The 18,683-nt window shown below is 41.8% G+C and overlaps 1 protein-coding gene across 14 annotated transcripts in view; it reads left to right on the top strand.

The window, feature by feature from the left end:
* The window catches only part of LOC122550847 (LIM and calponin homology domains-containing protein 1-like), a 353,361-nt gene that overhangs the window by 202,723 nt on the left and 131,955 nt on the right, over positions 1-18,683 (top strand). For all 14 annotated transcript variants that reach the window (XM_043692200.1, XM_043692265.1, XM_043692275.1 and 11 more), the window contains exon 4: positions 9,377-9,483. In XM_043692200.1, coding sequence (XP_043548135.1) covers positions 9,377-9,483 — 107 coding nt within the window. The remainder of the gene's footprint in view (positions 1-9,376; positions 9,484-18,683) is intronic.

Raw genomic sequence — 18,683 nt, 5'->3', positions numbered from 1 at the left:
ATGGCTGTAAGGCCTACAGCTCTGACTGCCTGGCTCTCATGATCTGCAATGAGTCACACCTTTTTATTGGCTCGTGAACAGACTAATGGCAATGTCCTGATGAAATGGAGCCTTGGAAAGACCTGCTGGTGTTGATGGTCGGTACTGTAGTGATGTTTAAAGCTAACAACATTGGATTGCCTCACAATGCTTGAGGGTGGAGGTCTTTTTGAAAGAGATGACATAGGTGAGAGATGGAAGCGCCAGACATCTTCAGCCACCTCTGAGTTGCTGTTTTGCCATTTGCAAATTATCATCCCATCAGCACTCAGTACCTCATTCCTCCCCTTGTTAGCAGCATTCTTGGGTGTCTGACTTGGCTGGCTCACCCTCTACTGATTCCTCCTCAGCTGAAGCATGAGGTGCACTCATCTCAGTTTGTCTTCCTGTTGTGAGCTACGTGTCAGAAACACAATTCCTGTGAGAGATCAAACAGATGAGCTCTTGAGGTGATTGAAAGCACATGGTACTCATTGGACTTTTATATCCTGCACCTGGCTTGTTCAGTCAGTAGAACATAAACCTCTTAGTCTCAAGATTGTGGGTTCAAGCCACATGTTCAACACCTGCATTTGGGGCCCTCTTGTGGTAGTGTCCCTACCCCTGGCCTGGGATAAGGTCCCACCTGCTCCAGAAGTGTGTAATAACATCTCTGAACAGGCTGATTAGGGGCTTAAAGAGCTGTGTTGTCCAACTCCATTTTGTTTTTGGCTCTTTCCTCTCATCCCCCTTCACGTTTGACGGTTCCCATTGCCTGTAATAGGATCTGCTTGGAAACATTTATTGGCTATTTACTGGTGATTTCTGGTAGTGGGTCACTAAAAAAAAGGCACTGTGATTTGCTGGTGGAAATGTGGCTGAGTTGTGTGTGATAGCCCTTATGGGTATTAAAAAAACTGTGTTAGCAGATGTTTAACGCAGATGGTGAGAGTATGGTACATAAAATGCCACAATTATAGGTTCAACCTTTATGCAGTCTTCCAACTGAGACTTTGTTTCTAATCAAGGTTATTATGGCACAGTGGTAGTATACTTACCCCTGATTAAGGTTCAAATCCCACTTGTTTCAGGAATGTCAGCAGCATATCTTACCAAAGCTGAAAAATGTGTTGCTGGAAAAGCACAGCAGGTCAGGCAGCAACCAAGGAGCAGGAGAATCGACATTTCGGGCATAAACCCTTCTTCAGGAATGAGGAGGGTGTGCCAAGCAGGCTAAGATAAAAGGTAGGGGGGAGGGGTGTTGGGAATGCGATAGGTGGAAGGAGGTTAAGGTGATGGTGATAGGCCGGAGAGGGGATGGGGGCAGAGAGGTCAGGAATCCCCTCCTCCCACGTTTTCTCAGTCCCAACCCTCGGACTCAGCACCGCCTTCTTGACCTGCAATCTTCTTCCTGACCTCTCCGCCCCACCCCCTCTCCAGCCTATCACCCTCACCTTAACCTCCTTCCACCTATCGCATTCCCAACACCCTTCCCCCAAATCCCTCCTCCCTACCTTTTATCTTAGCCTGCTTGGCACACTCTCCTTATTCCTGAAGAAGGGCTTATGCCCGAAATGTCAATTCTCCTGCACCTTGAATACTGCCTGACCTGCTGCGCTTTTCCAGCAACACATTTTTCAGCTCTGATCTCCAGCATCTGCAATCCTCACTTTCTCCTAGCATATTTTATCAAGTTGATTAAAAATATCTGAAAGGTACAATCTGGAGGGCTTTTATAGTGCAGTGGTAGTGTCCCTACCTCCTGAGCTGAATGACATATGTTCAAGTCCCACCTTCTCCAGAGGTATAACATTTCTTCTTAACAGAAATACTGAGGTCTACTGTCTCTGCTGGGTGACAGTTGTTAATTGGGTATTTCATAAGTTTGGTGATGGGTTTGTTTCATAAGAATAGTGCTGAGTTCCTGTTTAGAGTTTTGTTGCACTGGCTCTGGTGAGTGTTTGTAACTTGGTGATTTGTTAGTTTGGTGAGTGGGCTATTGGGTTTATTTTGCATAAAGATTTTTTTAATGAAAAAAGGCTGCGTTTTATTTCCCAGTGGGGTGTTGAATTCTGGCCATGAATAGGTTCCAGATGGGAAAAGTGAAAACTGATGTTTGTACTACACAACAGATTTACAATAAAGCCTTTGTAAGTTTCAAAGTCTTTGGCCTAATTCAACATGTGGATATCAGTATATGAAACAGGGTAGCAGAGGATTAATCCCAATCTCTTCAGATAGGAAGATGAACAAAGCAGAAGGTAATTCCTGTTTCTGACTCCTGGTAGCTTTTTAAAGTGAAAAGTCTGTCTCACTGAATGTCCATGAATTGTGGTTCTCCATTGGAGTCACGTGAACAATGGAAGAATGAGATGGAGATGTGGGTCACATCTCTATCTGAGAAGCAGCAGCAAGCTTTGGCTTTATCCTTACCAGGAAGGTGTAAAATTGAAGAAATAAAGGGTGGAATCTTGTCGGAGTGTGAGCGATGGCAAGATTTTTAGTTGAATCAGATTAGAAGTCTGGTGATGTCCACCTTGTTTTTGGGAAAGTGGTGTGAGTTTTTCATGTGGCAGCAGTGAGTAGTCAATTAAGTGGATTATTGTTTGTTAAATATCTTATTCATGGTCCACCTTGCCTCATTCAGCTTTGTATCATAACAGCTGCAATAAACAAGATGTCAAGACAACACATAATGGAAGTCAGAGTGTCCAGCTGGCCAAGTCAGCTCACTGTTTACTCAGATGGATCTTTGTGTTGGAACACCTCGGGCATGATCCATGGGCATACTGGGCACATGCAGCCCATTTCCATGGACATTGGCATCTGAATGTGACAGCCTTTAAGAACTCTCTGGTTCATTTACAGGATGTTCCTGTACTTCTCTATGCTGCACCTCAGGCTGCACCAGTAACTATCATTGTAATGTCACAGCAATGAGACAACACTCAGGGACATACACCCGGCTCCTGGCCTGGACTAGGCTGCCTCTCTGGATTCTTGGCTCGCTGTCATAATGCTCCCTCACTCACTGTCAGCCTATCTGTGTGCTCACAGCATCCCTCCCTTTGCATTGCCTTTGTAAGCTTAACCCTCTCAGACACAGATACTAGACTTGTATTACTTTTAGCTTACATTGCCACTTAGCACTGACACAAAAGCTTGTCATGATTGTCAGCAGGTGTCAGTTGAGAGAAGGGGTGTAACGTTTGCTAAGAGGATCCTGGTACAGGAAGTCAGGGCAGCTTCCAATACGACATGCTTAGGCATGAGCAGTCAGCCAATTGGGGCAATCAGAGGTCTCTATCTATGGGGTAAGAAGCAGAATGTCAGGCAGCCCACCAGCTGTCTTGACTTGTTCAGCTCCACTGGGGGATGCTTTTCTCCTGGAATGAGAGACAGGTAGGTATTAATGGAAACAAAAGTTTGTGACATGGCTGTTACTGTTGGTGCAGCTGTGAAGGTGTCCTGAGTGAATGAGTATGTTGCAAGAAGGCATACAGGCTCAGTGGTCTTGGTGGTTGGGGTGTGTGAGGTGCAAGTGGGAATGATGTTGCAGGCAATGGTGTAAAATGATAGAGTGTGAACCTTGGTGGGAGGTGATCATAGTAGCAGAGAAAGAGTAAGTGTGAGGTATCAGAGAGAAGATGATGGCACCTACCCTGGTGGAATGCAGAAGGTCACTTGCCTTTTTCCGATGTTGAAGTGTGTTCCTCCAGGCATCTGAGACTACTTTATCCTGAATGACAACCAACCTGGTGTTATGGCCTCCTCTGCTGGTCCTGGGAAACAAGATTAGCTCTGCACCACCCCATCGAACAAGTACCTCCAAGTCTCTGCTAAAAAGTGCTATGATGATTTCTCCCTGTCTAAAATGTCTGGGATAAATGTTAGTAGCTACACAGGGCAGTCCTGCACTGACAATGCTTCTCCGGGGGCACAATGGCTTTTCAAATATGATATCACGTCAAGGGCTGCTGATGAACTCCAGGATATTCACCAAGTGATGAATTCTACTGGGAATGTTGCTTGGTAAGGTGGGGCTGGAAGCAGATGTGACGGATGTCATTGAGGTCGGATAGGGAGGAGTCAATGAGGTGAGTTCGGTAAGAAAATGTACCGGGTCTCTTGACTGAAATCCCGTCAAAACATTCCTGACACAACTTGGACTTTGCCAAAAATTCAGCCAGGTGTATTTTCAGATCTGCATGTTCATACCTGACCGGAGAATAATTAAAGATTCCAATCTGATTTGTTGAATGAATTTACAAAAATAAAGAATTTTTGGAAACCTACAAGATGTGGTCAATATTTGGTAAATGTAATAAAATGGGCAATCTGTCCATGGAAGAATATATTGTTGTGCTTGTGAGGTTATCTAAAAGGCTGAAGAAGTTCAAACGAGAAATCCTGGAGTCTGTGCTGGTGTTAAATGATTAGAATGTGTACAGAGAGTTTTGGTTCTCATGATGGGAAAGTGTTAGTGGCAGACAGTAGGGTGAAAATTAGCATGTTAAAAGACACTAAACCAAATTACAGAACTGGAAAGATTTGGAATATATTTGGAAGTTGAGGATAGAGTCAACTTACTTTGTCACACAGGTGGAAAATGTCCTCCAGATGGGACCTGAGGGCCAAGGCTAGGTTGGTAGCTGAACACTTTGAGGCTGAAGTGGCACTGGTTAAACGTGTGCCTCTTTTAGCATTCAGTTTAACTACTGACAGGAATCCTGTCTTTAACATTGCTTTATCATCAGTGTCAAGAAAGTATCTCTACGTTATTACAGGAACCAAAATGATGAAAAGCAAATTTGGTTTTGCAGTCTGTCAGATTTTCTTTTCCTTTCACTGTCAAAGTAATATGCCAATTAGTTAATAGTTGCACAGCTATTGCAAGCAGTTGCAATTCAAGTTATTAATTTCTGTAAAGGAAAATTACTCCGGATGTTGGAAATCTGAAACAAATAGTTTGCTGGAGAAACTCTGCACGTCTGGAGCATTGATGGAGAGTGAGAAAGAGTTAACAAAGAACAGAGAACAAACAAAATTACAGCACAGGAACAGGTTCTTCAGCCCTCCAAGCCTGCACCAATCCAGATCCTCTATATAAATATGCCGACAATTTTCTAAGGATCTGTTTCCCTCTGCCTAGGTACATCTTAAATGGTGTTATCGTGCCTGCCTCTACCACCTCCGATGACAATGTGTTCCCCAGGCACCACCTCTCTCTGTGTAAAGAACTTTCCTCACTTATTTCCCTTAAACTTTTCCCCTTTCATCTTGAACTCATGACCCCTAGTAACTGAGTCCCCCACTCTGGGGCAGGGTTGTGGGGGGAAGCTTCTTGCTATCCATCCTGTCTATACCCCTCATGATTTTGTAGGCCATAATCAGTTTCCCCCTCAACCTCCGTCTCTCTAATGAAAATACTCCTAATATAGTCAACCTCTCTTCATAGCTTGCGCCCTCCATACCTCCTCTGCACCTTGTCCAAAGCATCCTCGTCCTTTTGGTAATGTCGCGATCAGAACTGTAAGCAGTATTCCAAATGTGGCCGAGCCAAAGTCCTATACAACTGTAACGTGACCTGCCAACTCTTGTACTCAATACCCTGTCCGATGAAGGAAAGTACAGTTTGCTCTTGAATTGGATCTTCCAAAATGCATTACCTCGCATTTGCCTGGATTGAACTCCATCTGCCATTTTTTTGCCCAAATCTTCAATCTATGTGCATTCTGCTGCATTCTCTGACAGTCCCCTTCACTATCTGCTACTCCACCAATCTTAGTGTCATCTGAAAACATTTCAAGTCTGGCATTAGTCTTGTTCAAAATTGAACCCAGTTTCTCCAACATTTTCCCTGGGTGCTCCAGTTGCCTCCCACAGTCCAAAGATGTGCAGGTTAGGTGAATTAGCCATGCTAACCTGTCCATAGTGTCCAGGGATAGGCAGGTTAGGAGGATTAGCCATGGAAAATACAAGGTTTGCAGGGATAGGGTAGGAGAGGTGGGATTAGGTGAGATGCTATTTGGAGGATCACCAAATGGCCTGCTTCCATACTAGGGATTCTGTAATTCTGTGATTATGTTTCTTCCTTTCTTTATCAAGACATATTTCCAATTTGTACACCTGTGTTTTAACATTGAATTAAAATGCTAAAACACTGCAATGACATGCTAAAAATCACAACACTGTAGTCCAACAGTTTATTTGGAAGCAGTAGCTTTCAGAGCACTGCTCCTTCATCAGGTTGTTGTGGAGGTTAAGATTATGCTCACAAAATTTCTAGCCAAAGGAAATATGTGAATGCCAGATTCATCAGCCACACCCACAAGGTAGAGCAAAACATCACCCAATCACAACGTGATGCCATCCATGCTCTCAAAACCAATTGCAACATTGTCATCAAACCAGCAGATAAGGAAGGAGTCATCATCATTCAGAACAGAGCAGACTACTGCAAGGAAGTGGCCTGACAACTGAACAACCAGGATCACTACAGGCAACTACCAGCTGATCCGACCAAAGAGCACACCCATGAACTGGAAACATTGATCAGGATTTTGGATCCAGTCCTTCAGAGATCCCTTTGTGCCCTCATCCCACGTATTTCTTGCATAGTGTCTTCTACTGCCTTCTGAAGATATGCAAAGCCAACAAACCAGGATGTCCCATCGTACTAAGCAATGGGACCCTGTGTGAGAACCTCTCTGGCTATATCAAAGGTATCTCGAAACCCATTGTACTGGGAACCCCCAGCTTCTGTCGCAACACTACAGATTTCTTACAGAAACTCATCACCCATGGACCAGTCGAAGCAGGAACATTTCTCGTCACAGTGGATGTGTCAGCACTCTACACCAGCATCCCCCACAATGATTCCATCGTGGCAACAGTCTCAGTACTCAATACCAACAATTGTGAATGTCTGAGCACTGTGCTACAGCTCACCCGCTTCATCCTCAACCACAATGTTTTCATGTTTTGACAAACCAGTTCTTTATTCAGGCGCACAGAACAGTCATGGAGACCAAATTTGCACCCCAATATGCCAACATTTTCACGCACAAGTTTGAACAAGACTTCTCCTTGATCCAGGACCTCCAACCAACACTATACACCAGGTATATTGACAACATTTTCTTCCTCTGGACCCATGGTGAGGAGTCACTGATACAACTGCACAGTGATATCAACGAGTTTCATTCCACCATCAGACTTACCATAGACTACTCCTTAGTATCTGTCTCATTGTTGGACATGTGCGTCTCCATCAAGGATGGACTCCTCAGCACCTGACTCTACCACAAACCCAACGATAACCTCATGATGCTACATTTCCCTAGCTTCCACCCAAAACATATTAAAACAGCCATCCCCTACGGACAAGACCTACACATACACAGGATCTGTTCAGATAAGGAGGAACGTGACAGACACTTGAAAGTGCTCAAGGGTGCCCCTCATAAGAACAGGGTACGATGCTCAACTCATTGACCATCAGTTCCGACATGCCACAGTGAGAAACCGTAATGACCTCCTCAGGAGACAGACACAGCTATACCCGACTGGGTACCCTTCGTTGTCCAGTACTTCCCAGGAGCCAAGCGACTACGCCATGTTCTTCGCAGCCTGCAACACATGGATCAATGAGGATGAGCACCTCGCCATGACCTTCCCCACACCTCCCCTTCTCACCTTTAAACAACCACCAAACCTCAAACAGATCATCGTTCGCAGCAAATTGCCCTGCCTTTAGGACAACAACACTGTACAATGCTGCCACAGCAGCCGCTGCAAAATATGTTAGAGTATCAACACAAGTAACACCATTACATGTGGGGACACCTCCCACCATGTCCACAGAGTGTACTCATGCGGCCAATGTAGTGTATGTCATACACTACAGGCAAGGATGCCCTGAGGCACGGTAAATTTGGTGAGACCAAGCAGATACTATGACAACGGATGAATGTTGTGCAGTGTCCAATCACCAGGCAGGAGTGTTCCCTACCAGTTGGGGAACATTTCAGTGGTCTGGGACATTCGACCTCGGAGCTTGGGGTGACCATCCTCCAAGGCAGACTTTGGGACAAGCAAAAACGCAGAGTGGCTAAGCAGAGGCTGACAGCAAAGTTCAGTACCCATGAGGATGGCCTCAACCAGGACCTTGGGTTCATGTCACAGTACAAGTGACCCCACTGCACGATACTCACACTTGTACACTCCTGTCCTTGCACCCCTGCAGACTCAATCTGCTGCTCCTACATGCATGCACACATAAGCTTATGGGGTGAATTTGCTTTTGCAGAATTACATTCTATTTTGCTCAAAAACTGCATGAATCCAAGTAAAATTCTGTAAAACCTTAGAGGGTTTGTCAGTCTGACATAGTATCGGGACAGACTTTGCACCTATTGTTTAAAGGGCTGAGCTATCTTGAGAAAGATATGTCCCAGAACCTCTTTGTAATTTAAAAGAACAGAAACCAGTATATCTCATTATAAAAGACTATTTACTATATCACATCTCCATGACACTGGACTCCTTTAGCTTTAAATTCTGTGAGCATGATCTTAACCTCCACAATCACCTGATGAAGGAGCAGCGCTCCGAAAACTAGTGCTTCCAAATAAACCTGTTGGGCTATAACCTGGTGTTGTGTGATTTTTAACTTTGTCCACTCCAGTCCAACACCAGTTCTCTCTCCACATCATGAAATGCTATAAGAGTACCAGGCAAATGTACAGAACAATTATTTGTACAGCATGTTATCTATGTTTTCCCCCAAGATTGTATATGGTTATTATAATTAGGGAGATTATTATGAGTTCGTGTCAATGTTGCTGGCCCCAACAGAAGACCTTTCCAACTCAATAAAAATATCTCTATATCACTTTTGCACTTTTCCAATGAAACATGTGTTGTTTCTATTGGCATAAATATAAATTCATGATTCACTTCTGACAGTTTTAACTCTTTGGCTGAAGTAAATTACAGGAAGTTTTAGATTTATTTAATGGCATTGATTGACTGCAATGTTTGCTTAACCAAATCAAATGGCAAATTTGACTCAGATTTATTTCACAGCTTTTTAAAATTAAATGTTTGCAAGGAATTGCATTTAATTATTTTTTTCTATGAAATAGTTTGAATATGTATCAGATCATTGATCTGCAGGATAAAATATGATTTGATTCTTTTCATTTGAGCGGAAATGAAGCAGGATGGCTGTAGAATAACAGACTGGGTGTAAGACTTAAGCAATTTGTTGTGAGGAAAAGCCATGGAAATTACTGATGCTGTCAAAGACGCTGTGTGGATTCTGATAACATAATTGGGTTTATATCTTTAACAGGACAATATTACATTATTTTTGAGAGCGTGTGAAGAGCTTGGACTTAAGGGATCGCAGCTTTTTGATCCAGGTGATCTTCAAGATATGACCAATAGAGCCACAATCAAGTAAGTAAGAAAAGAACAAGTAATAAGTTTTTTTAAAATTCATGAAAAATAGATTATGAAAATTCAGGAAGGATGTTAAAGTTTAGTTGCTTTGAATTTATAGAATTTTCCCAATGATTAATTTGATTCATGTATTCTATTATGTAAATACGATTAGAAGTACTGTGCTTAAAAATCGCTTTGTAAGTGCATTCCTGATGAGCACATTTTAAAACTATAAATTTTAGTTGCAAACACATAACTCCAATCTTGTATGAAGCTGAAGTGTCCAGATTTTCCCTTCTAGACCTGTTGATCCTCAGCCTGTATGTAACAGGATGTTCTCTTTGCAGTACGTTATATGCCTTTTTATTTACGAGGACTGCAGATGCTGGAGAGTCAGAGCAGATAAAGATTATAGCTTGGAAAAGCACAGCAGATCAAGCCTGATTTCCCTCCCCACCACCAACCCCATCCCAGGCCCAGCCCTCCTCCTTCATCCCGCTCCCTTAACCTGACACAATTTGTTCATCTTCCTTCCCAGCTGTTCGTTCCCCCTCTCCCACTGACCAATCACAGTCACCTCTTACCTACATTCACCTATTGCCGTCCCACCCACCTTTCCCCCAGCCCCACCTCCTTCCTTTCCCCTACACCAGTCCTCAAGAAAAGATCCAACCTGAAATGTCGATTTTTTTTTCCCCTTCTTTGCAGATTGACCTGCTGTGCTTTTTCCTGCTTTTTATTTACTGACCATATCAGGGGGCCAAACTGAACCATCATTAAGTATTAACTGCTGTTCATAAGTTGGGAGTTGATTTTGGGAGAGACTGGCATTATCAGTATTTCAGAACCAAGAGGGAGAATAGAATATACTTTATTGTATGATAGCAACAACTGTAACTTACACTGGCTAATTATATCCAATTAGCTAATCAAAAGCCTGGGATGGCATCTGACCCTCTCAGGATCTCAAGCTACTCCCCTTGATCCTCCCTAGAAGACTGTATGGCATCATTTAGATTGGGTGGAGCAGAATGTAGTCTTCAACTTTAGCTGTTTCAGAACCATTACCTTATACAACATTTCTCCATTTGCCTGTAGTTTATGCAATCTGGTACTTAACACTCCATCTCCCTCGAGTTCTGAGTTAACAAATTCAGATGATGTGGAGACTTCATAATTCTTCCAGAATGTATTCTTTTCAGAACTGAAAGATTTGAGTCATTGACTTGAGGACTGTTGACCTTTATACAAGTCATCTGTAAAGTATTTCTGTGACGGAGGACCTTTTCATATCTTGGATGAGCTTCACAAAACTAATGTTCCTACTGAACTCCATAATTAGTCCATTACCTTATCTGCAGAAAATGTAATCTCCAGCATTCCCACTGCAGAAGAGTTCTACCCTGCTAACTCAAAAATTCTCCATTTCATCATATGAGGAGCCTTAATCTAATGAGTGGCCATTATGGAAGATGGCTGCTCTATTGTAACATGTACGTTCTTCTTCACAGTCTCCTGAATTTTCAGTCCAGGCAATTTCTTCTATGCTGAATCCATGGATATTGGTCTGGCTTCCAAGGAATCTAATGCAGCTCGTCTCCTATTAACATAAGGAAACCTTTACTTTAATCAGCTGATATTTGTGTTGTCACTTGTAAGACCTTTATTTCAACTTGTCAAGTAACTTGGACTCGCTCATTCAACCTCAATGGATGTCTTTCTAGGAACTAGATATTTTCTTATTCTCATTCGTGGTTCTGGAGGATTTCTACTTACTTAGCACTATCTTTGTCACTGGCACTGACAATTCTTCCTTGAAAGACAAAGGATTGAAACATTGGTCTCAACTTTGTCAGGTTCATTATCTAAACAGTCATTCTGCTGTTTAGATTTGTTCAATGGACTGTTCTGCTCTCTGAACGACTTCAGTAAAAATTCACCAGTGGGCTCAAGTGGTTTGTACTGCTCATTCCTGTTCCTTTTAATATTTGTTTATTTTGGCAATTTTGTGGATTTTTAGCTCAATGTTCTTTAATGGTTTCCATTTCTATTATCACTACTGCAACTCCTGAAAAGTTAGCCTTTCTTCCTGTTAACAGTATGAAGAAAGATTCTTCAACCTCATCAGTAATTTCAACAGATTTTTTCTCGTTTTTGAGTTCCACTGTGAATCCACCAGCTGCCCATTGACCAATAAAATGACAATAGTTTGTGGATGAGTTAATCCCTTGGAACTAGGATATTAAAGTCAAGTTACGAATGCAGACTGGCTTAAGAATGATTAACGTTGATTGTGTGTACATTTGTTTACTTTTTCAAATTCTCTGTGTTATAGCGTTACTTGTGATGAATCTATAATGTTGACTGTTATTCCACCTGAAGAGTGTAGTCCTGTCCCTGTATGCTGTAACTCATATTTATTCAGTCAAAAAGTGTGATGCTGGAAAAGCACAGCTGGTCAAACAGCATCCGAGAAGCAGGAGAGTCGAGATTTCAGGCATAAGCCCTTCATCCGGCCCTTTCTGATGAAAGGCTTATGCCCGAAATGTCGATTCTCCTGCTTCTCAGACGCTGCCTGAACTGCTGTGCTTTTCCAGCATCAAACTCTCTACTCTGATCTCCAGCACCTGCAATCCTTACTTTCTCCTCCTGCTTATTCAGTCAATGTACTTGATCAGATAAGACAATGACAGTAACTCCTTGATCAATCTTTCAATCTATCAGATGTCCATTGACATAAGCAAGTTCTGTCAAACTCCAGTCAGTTGCATCACCAGATTCCCCTAGGAATGCCTCTGGGATCTTTTCCAATGGTGATTGTTGTACCATACTGAGCTCCTTCAGTGTGTAACCACCACTATTTTTCTTGCTTTGAAATTGCATTGGACTTCTACACCTCTTCTGGAAGTAACCTCCGGTTTACAGAGGGAACTTTTCTTTTGTCACAGCTGGGGTTGGCTGTGCCTCTGCAGCTTTTTCCTTCCACAGCATCGCACCGATGAAGACAGCATCATTTTATTTTTGCATTTCTGATTCTCTAACAAAATAGGAAATAAAATGAGTTTTAAATCCAAGTATTGGGGAAGGAATTGCTGCATTTTTAAGAGCAGCTTACTGGAACTCATTGTGAGTTGTATTTATACTGTTCCTTTGCAAACAATGTGGTACAGAGAGGAAAGGCAGAATGGTACCAAGGTCTGTGTGCAAGGTGAGATTCAGCCGGCAACAGATTGCTGTTAGCTTTGTGCGACTGTGGTCAGTTATGGATCCTGGAAATCACCAGTCTGACGACAACTTTCCAATTGGCTCACGGATAGGTGAACAAATTGGGTATTTACAGAGTGTAAGACGTGTCCAGGCTTGGATAAGCAGACACTGTCTTTATACCCTTGCATCAAAGGAACTCAAGACTAGAGCAGTTCTGGACCACAAGTTTCTATTCCCTCTAACCAGTGATTGTGAAAGTAATGTGTAAATCCCATGGGCCCTCAGCAAAGAACTGAGAATCTGAAAGGAAGGAGATCAGAGAATAGAAGGTCTTCGGAAAAGAAAGGATGACCACATCAAAGCCTGAGGACTGGTTCTATTGAACTGTAATTCCCCAGTGTATTTTCCTCCACTCATAACATAACATTAACATTTATTTCAATGTATGTGTAATGATTTTAAAAGGACTGTTAGAGTTTTATCCAGCAGTGTTATACACTTGTTAGTTGTTTACCTACGATTATTTGTTTGTAATAAATTGTAGTTTTTATTAAGTACAGATAGCTGGTCAGCATTTTCTATTAGCTTGAGTATATCAGGCAAGGAATTGGGGGCCTCATGTACTTTGATTAAAAACCAAACTTTCCTGACAACCCATGGATAATGGAGTTTGAGCATCAATGTGCTTTCTCAGTGGATCATAATACGTCTGGTGGGTTTACCTTTTGTGTTTGCTGGTCTTTGTATCTGTAGGTTATTTATACGCTTTAAAACTGGATACGTTCTTTTGCTGCACTGTGTCATCATTGTCATTTTCCTCACAGGATTTGTCTGAGTTTCCTCCTGGTTTTTGCTTGCAGCACAATTTGGATAGCTTTCTCCAAAGGCATTAATCTTTTGACTGAAATAAATATGACAAGGATTGAATAAATACAAAAACAATAAATGCAAAAAAAATGCATTGCCAGACAAAAGGAGGAACTATACCAAACATCAGAGTGTTCCGAAGAGTTTCAGGGAGGGTTTCTCACTCTCTCCACTCAAGTGGTTTTTTTTTCACACAATTATCTGCTGCTCACCTTTATAGATGTCTCTATGGCAACAATCTTGTGCTGTCTTGTCTTTGCCTGCAGTGAAAGTACTCACTACTGCCAGGATATTGTGTGATTTCTGGGATTAATGTAGAAAAATATGACATTATCCATTCTGGTAGGAAGAACAGATGTGTGATAAAATTCCTTCGATGGTGAGAAGTTGGAAAGTGTAAACTTACAAAAGGACCTAGGTGTCCTTGTCGATACGTAACCGAGGGCTAACGTGAAAGTGCAGCAAGCTATAAGGAAGACTCGTGGAATGTTAGCTTTTATTGCAAGTGAATTTGTGTTAAGTTTTTACATTAGTTGTATAGGAGCCTGATTTAAACAGCACCTGGAATTGTGTGCGCAGTTTTGGTCGTACTACTTCAGGAAATATATTATTACCACAGGAGTGCAACAAAGATTCACTTGATCCCAGGATGGCAGGACTGACCTATGAAGAGAGATTGGGAAAACTGGGTCTGTATCCTCAGAGTTTCGAAGAATGAGATCACCTCTCACTCTCAACTGACAAAATATTGAAAGGGATAGACAGGAAAGATGTTTCACCTTGTTGTGGAGTCTCGAACCAGGGGGCACAATTTAAAAATGAGAGCAATGCCATTTAGGACCAAGCTGAGGAAAAATTGTTTTACTCGAAGGATGGTAAACGTTTGGGATTCTTTGCCCAAAGATCTGTAAAAGCTCAGTTTTTGAGTATATTTAAAATAGAAGTTGATCATTTTTTTGATGGTATAATGAATTAGTATGGATAAAAGGCATTGTAGTATTTAATTGACCACGACACTAAAGCAGGCATGATGTTCAGAATGACCTCCTCCTGCTCCCATGTGCCTCTTGTTGCCGGTCTTTGTGCGGAAAATTTAAAGTTTGTTTTCACTTGATTGCAGAGATTTTTAATTTTATTCACAAAACTCTGAAATTGTTGTTTCCCAGCCTCAAATGGGACTGTTGTGACAGAATCTTCCACTTTACGGACTCTCCAATGACCAAGTGTGACTGGACCTTTTTAGTCTCTCACACTTGTCTTTTCTGTGCCTGATATCAGGTTAGAAGTGAATGTGCAATGTCCCATGGTAGCATTTCAAAAGATCAGTATCCTGGGCAATATTTATCTCTTAACCAATACCACATGAATGGATTATCTGGTCATATGGAACATTGCTGTGAGAAAATTGGCTGTTTTGTTTGCTATTTTGCAGCAGTGGCTGCATTTCAAAAGTACTTCATTAGCTGTGAAGAGATTTGATAACCTGTGGTCATGATTGACACGATATAAATTTCAAAATAGCAACTATATACTTCCAGCAAACATTCACGCTGAGCATGTTAATGCATGCACCAATTTGGAATCTATATCATTTAGCTTGTAAGTTTTGCATACCAATACAGAACCCTACAGATAATCATACGCTCCAAAAACATAGGCAATTGTGAATTGCCAGACATCTGGAGCTTATTTCATGATTTCTGTTGTTTTCACTGAATTAATCGAAATAAAACACCAAATTTGTTTGACCAGTTTAACGGATATGACTGTGTGCTGCAGGCAATATTTTTCACTAATGTTATTTGTAAGTTACTATTTTTATAATTTATATTTGAGAAAATACCACCATGAAACCACCCTTAAATTAAAAAAACGTTTTACACATTGTCAACTGTATAAATGAGTAAGTAGAGCACAGTTCAGACAAGTGTTTTGCTTTGAATACACTGGTGAAATGAACATAACTTCATTTACATCACATGAGTATAATTTTGCAGGATAGGTTTGCATGGAATGGCCCTTGAATCCATTTCATTATTCTTTCCAAGTACCATCTTGGCCATTTTCTACTTTGTGCATCTGTTTTTTTAAATGAGTCTTGTATTCTGGCTTCTATCAACCCTTTCTTATAATCTGTTCAAGCTGTTGGTCACTCCTTGTGGCAAAGAATGCTTTCCGATATTTATCCTATAATTATCACACGAAGGATCAAATTCCATATTTAAATCCTGGTAGGTGAAAGGGAATAATTAACCTGACCACTGAATATCTTTTTGAAATTATTTATATTCATAACCAAAAGTTCTATCTCCAGCATACTTACATTAAATCTTACAGTTTTATTAAAATTTTAGCTCTCTCCCCTCCAGTCTGAATTTTTTTAGTGCACAATAAACAAAGGACATACAGTGACTTTATTTTGAGAGTCTACTAAATCTATTTTGTTCAAGATTATGAACCTGTTATGAATATCACTGTACAAAATATTGGATGAAAACTATTGACAGCACAATAGTTTAGATTTTTTTTCTAAAATGTAGTTACTTGATTCTCAATGATATTTCTTCTTTAAACAACTTTCCATAGAGCCATACAGCATGGAAACACACCCTTTTGTCCAACTCGTCGATGCCGACCAGATGTCCGAAATGAATCTAGTAATATTTGCTAGCATTTGGCCAATATCCCTCTAAACCCTTCCTATTCATTATATACATCCAGATGCTTTTTAAATGCTGTAATTGTACCAGACTCCACCATTTCCTCAGGCAGCTCATTCTATATATGCACTACCCTCTGTGTGAAAAGGCTGCCCCTTAGGTCCCTTTTAAATCTTTCCCCTCTCACCCTAAATCCATACCCTCTAGTTTTGGATTTCGCTACCCTCTTGGAGAAAAACCCTGTCTATTTACCCTACCTATGCATCTCATGGTTTTGTAAACCTTCTGAAAGATCACCCCTCAGTCTATTCAGCCTCTCCCTTTGGCTCAAGTCCTCCAATCCTGGCAATATCCTGTAAATCTTTTGTGAACCCTTTCAAGTCTTATACTATCCTTCCGATAGCAGGAAGACCAGAATTGCATGCAGCATTCCAATAGTGGCCTAACAAATGTTGTGTACAGCTGCAACATGACCTCCCAACTCCTGTACTCAATGCACTGACCAATAAAGGAAAGCACACCAAATGCCTTCTTCACTATCCTGCCTACCTGTGAATCCACTTTCAACGAACTATGAACCTGCACTCCATGGTCTCTTTGTTCAGCAACACTCCCCAGGACCTTACCATTAAGTGTATAAGTCCTGCCCTTATTTGCCTATCCAAAATGAAACCCTCATATTTATCTAAATTAAACTCCATCTGCCACTTTTTGGCCCATCTAATCAAGATCCCGTTTTACTCTGAGGTAACCTTCTTTGTTGTATACTATGCCTCCGTCTGAAAGTTTACTAAGCATACCTCCTATGTTCACATCCAAATCATTTAAATAAATGATGAAAAGCAGTGGAAACAGCCCCGAAGCTTGTAGTACACCACGTCACAGGCCTCCAGTCTGAAAAACATCCCTTCTCCACCACCCTCTGTCTCTTATCTCCTTCTCCCTTGGCCTTCCTCCAATTTAATTCTGTATCCGAATGGCTAGTTCTCCCTATATCCGATGTGATCTAACCTTGCTAACCAGCCAACCATGAGGAACCTTGTTGAACGTCATACTAAAGTCCATAGAGATCACATCCACTGCTCTGCCTTCATCAATCCACTTTGTTACTTCTTCAAACAATACAATCAAGTTTTGTGAGACATGATTTCCCATGCACAAAACCATGCTGACTATCTCTAGTCAGCCCTTGCTTTTCCAAACACATGTAAATCCTGTCCCTCAGGATTCCCGCCAACAACTTGCCCACCACTGATGTCAGGCTCACCAGTCTATAGTTCCCTAGCTTGTCCTTACCAATTTTCTTAAATAGTGTCACCACCACATTAGCCAACCTCCAGTCTTCTGGCACCTCACCTGTGGCTATTGATGATACAAACATCTCAGCAAGGGGACCAGCAATCACTGCCCTAGCTTCCCACAGAGTTTTGGGGTGCACCTGATCAGTTCCTGGGGATTTATCCACCTTTATGCATTTAGAGTCATAGAGATGTACAGCATGAAAACAACCTGTCTACGCTGACCAGATATCCCAACCCAATCTAGTCCCACCTGCCAGCACCCAGCCCATATCCCTCCAAACCCTTCCTATTCATATATCCATCCAAATGCCTCTTAAATGTTGCAATTGTACCAGCCTCCACCACATCCTCTGGCAGCTCATTCCATACATGTACCATCCTCTGCGTGAAAACGTTGCCCCTTAAGTCTCTTTTATATCTTTCCCTCTCATCCTAAACCTATGCCCTCTAGTTCTGGACTCCCTGATCCCTGGGAAAAGACTTTGTCTATTCATCCTATCCATGCCCCTCATAATTTTGTAAACCTCTATAAGGTCACCCCTCAGTCTCCGACGCTCCAAGGAAAACAGCCCCAGCCTGTTCAGCCTCTCTCTATAGCTCAAATCCTCCAACCCTGGCAACATCCTCGTAAATCTTTTCTGAACCCTTTCAAGTTTCACAACATTTATCCAATAGGAAGGAGACCAGAATTGCACGCAATATTCCAACAGTGGCCTAACCAATGTCCTGTACAGCCGCAACATGACCTCCCAACTCCTGTACTCTATACTCTGACCAATAAAGGAAAGCATACTAAACGCCTGCTTCACTCTCCTATCTACCTGCGACTCCACTTTCAAGGAGCTATGAACCTGTACTCCAAGGTCTTTTTGTTCAGCAACACTCTCTAGGACCTTACCATTAAGTGTATAAGTCCTGCTAAGATTTGCTTTACAAAATGCAGCACCTCGCATTTATCTGAATGAAACTCCATCTGCCACTTCTCAGCCAATTGGCCCATCTGATCCAGATCCTGTTGTAATCGGAGGTAACCCTCTTTGCTGTCCGCTACTCCTCCAATTTTGGTGTCATCTGCAAACTTACTAACTGTACCTCTTATGCTCGCATCCAAATTATTTATGTAAATGACAAAAAGTAGAGGACACAGCACCGATCCTTGTGGCACTCCACTGGTCACAGG

Source organism: Chiloscyllium plagiosum, chromosome 1 (assembly GCF_004010195.1).
Source record: "Chiloscyllium plagiosum isolate BGI_BamShark_2017 chromosome 1, ASM401019v2, whole genome shotgun sequence".
Taxonomy (NCBI): domain Eukaryota; kingdom Metazoa; phylum Chordata; class Chondrichthyes; order Orectolobiformes; family Hemiscylliidae; genus Chiloscyllium; species Chiloscyllium plagiosum.
This window is presented reverse-complemented; position numbering and strand designations above follow the sequence as displayed.